At 30.9% G+C, this 6,000-nt stretch overlaps 1 protein-coding gene across 2 annotated transcripts in view; it reads right to left on the bottom strand.

The window, feature by feature from the left end:
* Positions 1–4,587: 4,587 nt before the first annotated feature.
* LOC137926549 (band 4.1-like protein 4) overlaps positions 4,588–6,000 on the bottom strand; it is a 59,789-nt gene continuing 58,376 nt past the window's right edge. Inside the window, exon 20 of one of the 2 annotated variants that reach the window (XM_068770184.1) lies at positions 4,588–5,880. In XM_068770184.1, coding sequence (XP_068626285.1) covers positions 5,767–5,880 — 114 coding nt within the window. In that variant the 3' untranslated portion in view covers positions 4,588–5,766. The remainder of the gene's footprint in view (positions 5,881–6,000) is intronic. The other variant, XM_068770183.1, reaches the window with a different exon arrangement.

Here is a 6,000-nt window from a genome sequence, read left to right as displayed (position 1 = left end):
TTATTTCTTTTGTTGGGTTGCCTGCTTGTGGTAGTACAGATTCATTTTCTATGGTCGCTTTTTTTTGCGCTGGCGTGTTTGGGGAGCCCGACTCACCCCTTTTTCTTTTTTCTCTGTTTTTGTCTGATGTTTTTCTCACTACAAGTTTATCATAGTTTTAAGCGATATTTCCTTTCTGTCTCTCTTCCTTAACTTGTCCCTGAAGTTGCTTCCTCGTTTCCAATACTTCTTTGGGGAAGTCCTCATTTACATATAACCCTGCTGGGAATTTCGACTTATTTTTCAATATTGTGTGTTTTTTCCAAGTAGTTGTGATGGTGACAACAACCGGGCGGTTTTTGTTTTTGACCTTTTGGCCTATTCTGTATATATTGCTTATCTCTTGGCGATCCATATGTGTTGTATGTATTTACGTTGTTGTATGTACACTGTTTTATAAATATATATATATATATATATATATATATATAACAGTTTCTATAGACGGTAAATTACATTCGTTATATACATTAACTCTGAATTTAATTTAAAGATTATCGAACGCTGGGGACGAGCGGCGTTCGCAACATAAATTGTAGTCTAAATGAAATATATGGGATAGAGCACTTAGTTTGATTACATACAAAGCTATCGATTAATCTAGATAGCTGCTGCGCAGGGACAATGTATTCTGTAATATCTGTAACAATAACATCAGAAAAGTTTTGATTATTTTTCTCTCACGAATACAATTTCGTAGACACAAAAGCAAATAAATAAGTTTGTGAGTTGCTTCAGCATATACAGTACGATTGCAAATAAATGTAGATACTTTAAAAAGGTGACTGTATAGCACAATCTGTAACAATTGATGTAAGGTACGCCTTATCCAAAAATAAAAAGTTTCGGATGCAATAAAATTTAAATTCAAAAATTAAAATGCTTGATTCAAACGTAGGTTTAAATACCTAATTGAATAACAATTTAAATTCTTATTCAATTAGGCATTTTAACCCACGTTTGTAACGTCAATTATTATAACATTATAAGTAGTAAGCTACCAAGAGCTCGTAATGTTATATACTGAAAAGAGCCGGCCAGGCAACTTAATATTTACTCCCTTTAAATAACACAGGTAAGGAAGCGCTTTTTCGAAATTCGAATTACCGCATATTAAAATTAAATATTGTTTACTTTTTGTATACTTGCTACAACCAAAATTTATTGTCCTGTCGCATTCCAGTAGAAAGATTAAATTAAGATTAGAGAGTGGAATGGGAAAAAAGGCTTGCTGACAAAGGAAGCTTTTATATCGATAAACAATCCATATATTTACCAGGCGTGGAAAGTTGTCAGACTATTTAATCAATTATTCGTTTCAACAAGCAGTGTCGGTAAAATGTGTTAATCAAAACGAGAACTTTCTATATTAGGTGATAAACAGAAAATTTCCGCAGTATGTAACCAAATGAACACAACCGATAGACATTGTTTGGTAAACGTTTCGAGCAACATGCAATTTCACTTTCCAATTTACGAGGTAGCTTTGTCTAGTCGCCCTTTGATTTTACGCCTTTCAATTAACCAGTAATCATACACTCCCCGGGGACCCCTTCATTAAACACTGGTAATGAGTTTTCACCCTTCGTCGAACAGTGGACATCGGAGCTTTTAGTAAACCAAGCCGCTAACGCATTTAGTATTTTTTTCATCCTATCAAGTAGACGTTTCATAAAAGTTTATTTATATTGTATTCTATACAAAATGCGTTTTAGTTAGTTAATGCGTTCAGCTGTACTGTGTAACAGCTGGAATCACAATGTCGTAATATTAATAACATATTTTCATGGAATCATTAACTTAATACCAGTGATAGTGTTTGCGAAACCGCTGTACGGCGCTTCAGGAACGGGTGGGGCGCGAAAGAACAACCTTTGGATGGAGATGAGAGACACGAATGAAAGGGCAGTTTAGGGTGGTTTTAGATAGGTACAAACATACTTATATAGTATATAGAATTATTACTGTATATACAGTAATAATACTATATATATATGTCTATGTATATTTACGTACAAACTTTAATGGCAGTATACTTCAATTTCTAAAAAATACTACATGCGTAGACTTTTAGAATACGCTAATTTTATTATTCAATCGTATATATATAAAATTAAATCGTTTCTCAATAAGAGAAGGTAAATAGGAGTACCTACATAACCAGCAGAATGTAATTGTGGCGTTATTTATAGAGACGTCAACACGTACAGTATTCCTATATTAAAAAAAAAATTACAAACTCTATTGACTTTCTTGTTACTTCTTCTCAATGGGCGCTTAACTAATATAAACTTTTATTTAAACTGATGATTAAAGATTATTTAATAATCTCATAATAAAGTTATTTTGACTTTGATTATACGTATATCATCGAGTATATATCTCATTTATTGCACGATGAGTGATTATGTGTAGGATATAACATTAAAATATTATTTAGATAAAGGAATCAGTAAAGAAAAGCAGATTTTTCACAATATTATTGTCTTGATACTTTGTTACAGTGAATGTAATATTTTAATAATGAGCAAGTGGTTGGGAAAAGAATTGTAAACAGGCTGATTGGTGGTTATGGCCAAAAGCTTTTACATCTATTTCCGATTCGTATAAGATGAACACTTTTAAACTATTGGAATACGACAGGCTAATAACTTTTGCAAGTATAAAGTCTGCAGGGACGGATGATAAACAAAGAATAATTTAAATTTGTAGTTATCCTAATTATGAAAACGCTTTTTGTTTCGTAATCTATTACTTCTTTAACTATTGAATTGTAAAGGTCGTTATTGTCTAATTATTAATTTACAGCAAAAGAGCTATACATTCACACACACAGTTTTTACACCCTGTAATCGTCTTTAATTTTAAATGAAATATTAGCTCGGTGGAGCCATTAACGATTTTAGCACTTAGTGATACTTTTTTATTTAGACAGATTATTGTAAAACATACTCGTACAGCTTTGCAGATTTTTAATGTATAATCTGCTGTTTTATATTCTGTTTTTTGAACATGAATTACAAAATTATTCGACCATTCCTGAGGTTTGCGCTTAGCAACACATTTAACTATACATTTTTGTTTATTAAGATTATTAATTGAAATATTTACTAATGGGGTAAAGTATATATATGTCTGTACAGTAACACACACTGCCTAGAAATGTATGTTTTTTCTCCTAGAAATGTATTAAAATTACTATAATGTTAATTAGCTGGTGGATTCTGGTCGCAAACTCCGACAACTTTTCGATGATTTCACGAGGCGTAAAACAAATCGTATAGGTTAACGGCAACCACAAAAATAAGCGAATCAAATACGACCGCAGAGCACGCTGCCGCCTAACCGCTGGAAGCACAAAGTGTTAATTATATAAGATTTTATCCTGGGAACCGAACCCGCGATCATCACATCGATAGTAAGTTTCAGTCTTACCACTGGGCTACTACTTCTCATTATATATTTGTATATTTGGGAGGTATTATTAGTCTAACATTTTACAAAACATCTGGCGTCTAGATTAAAAAGTAGATTCACACATCCAGTGTTTATTACGCAAATATGCGAAGGTTACATAATTTTGTTATTGTTATTTTAACACTTTTGCACTGCTGGATATAGTTTTTCTAACAATAACGTGTGAAATGGTGCTCAACGGGCTTGTTGTTAAGATTATAGCTTAGGACGTTTGTCCGCGCTCCCTCTTTTTTCTCTTTTAAACCATACTTTTTACGTTTTCTTTTATGGCCATTGTAACCGCCGCGTTGTTGCGGTGTATCGCTATTTTAAAATTTTGCTAAATTAAACTCTAGAGAAATGAATATTGTCATTTGATAAATCTTGTTATTCCGTTGTCGGTGTAGCATAATCGATAGTATGGAGGAAAATGACGACTATGTCATACTGGACACTGAAAAAATCATGTTTTTTGTACCTATTCTATCTTTAAGGCTAACACTATAAGTAAAATGGTCAATTGTTCCATTGTAAAATATTAGAATGCGAGGAATATCCGAAATTATGAGTTATCAAAATGTTTGAAAATCAGTAAAGAGTATAGGGCACTAAAAGGTTGTATTGAATACAATAGAATTCTAGTACTTCGAGGTTTTTATACTCATCATTATTTCAGTTACAAGACATTCGCTGCTTAGTGTCCCCTATAGATTAACTATAGGAAGGGTCAATAGCAGGCTGCATCCGCATATTAGTCGTACTTTCCTGAATATGCTTTACAAGTATATGTGCTTCAAGTCTGTATAATTTTTTAAGAAATACTGTTAACTAGGCCAAATCAATGTCTAGAGAATAATATTTAATAAATATTTATTTCATACGTTTTTCGATTGAATATTTTCGTTTATCGTATCGAATATCGATGCCAATAAAAAAAGAACATAGAATATGCTTTTTATTTTATATGTATATAATTATTATAATTTAGATATAGTAAGAAATGAAACTACACGAATTTCATAATATTATTCTTTAATGAGAACAGTGAGAACAATTATGAAAAAATATATCTTAAAAACAGCAATCGGCTTCAATTGTTGGATAGTAGAAATTTAAAAACTCATGTTACCAGTCTTGACACCATAAAAATTGACTCAAAAATTGCAAGTTGCAATAGATTAAAAACGTTCTAAAAAGAGACGTTAACATTAAAAATTGCATACAAACTTTAGTAGTTTACATGGAATATTCTTTTCTTGACAGACTTCAAAGCGACGTTATGGTTTTTCGGTACGTACACGATATTTTAGCTTTCTACAAACTACAGAATTATTATTTTGACTTTGAATAATATATAATGAATAATGATAATATTATTACAATAGGCATAACCTAAATGCAGCACGCATTGACATTTTTATAAACAACTAAGCTACATAACATCTGTACAAGTTTTAGCAAATAGTTTAAGGAAGATAATGGTAGTATCTATAATACCCGTTGCATAGAAAATAATAAATATCAAATAGATTTATTTTAAAGATCATTTAGATTATGTATCTTAAATGCTTTGTAAACAAGAAATTACAAAGTAATGTGTGATTGATAAAAACTTTCTCAGTTGAGAATGACATAGAATTAGAATTGATAAAAATGTTTCAAAGCATAATTCCAATATGTACAATGTGATAAAATTCTAATTTTATTAAATTTACTTATGAAAATAATCTGGTGTTTGATTTTTAAGTAGGCATTCTTTATGCGTACCTAGGGAACCTCTTTGGCACAAAATATATTTATCAAGAACGTTGAACCAGAGTATGTAGAGCTGTATTCTTATGACATATCTTAATCTAACAAGTAATTTTATTTATACACAAAAGTATTTACAATATTCATTACACACGTAGCATTAAACCTATATTTGATTCTATTTTTATATAGTCCTTTACTTTATATTACATATAATACTCGTATGTTATAAGTATTCCCAACGAAATAGAGGAAATATTCTCTAATAAACTGTTGCCCCGCAACGGTTTCTTGCCGCTTGTGATGTAATAATGTTGCTATGTAACAAATGGCTGATAGAAATAAAAATACTCTTACATTACTATTTTTTTCATTGTCGCAATCGTTTTCCTCTTATACTTTTCTGAATACATTTCTGTTGCAATCATTCGCCAGGGAAAATAAATGAAAATATTTTCAAATTCATACGCGTTCATTCTAAATTCAAAAAGAAATTGAGTCTTAATATTTCCATCGTCATTATAATTCAGTACTCATTTCTGCAGTCCCCTGTTTGTCAGTTTCTACAGACGAAGATGTGTTCTTTACCCCGAAAGATGGTGACTCTTCAGATGCTTTTAATTGCTCTGCAGCCTGTTATAAATTCAGTCAGTTAGTACCTGTATCATGTAAATTATAAAAAAAAACAGTTATAACACAAAATTAATGAATCATTTTAATCACACATAATAAAACACATATAAACATATATAC

Source organism: Battus philenor, unplaced genomic scaffold (assembly GCF_028537555.1).
Source record: "Battus philenor isolate CCGP_79_NKW_IND1 unplaced genomic scaffold, ilBatPhil1.0.hap1 SCAF_3, whole genome shotgun sequence".
Classification (NCBI taxonomy): Eukaryota; Metazoa; Arthropoda; class Insecta; order Lepidoptera; family Papilionidae; genus Battus; species Battus philenor.
The sequence above is the reverse complement of the archived record's forward strand: the minus strand, read 5'-3'. Positions and strand labels throughout refer to the sequence as shown.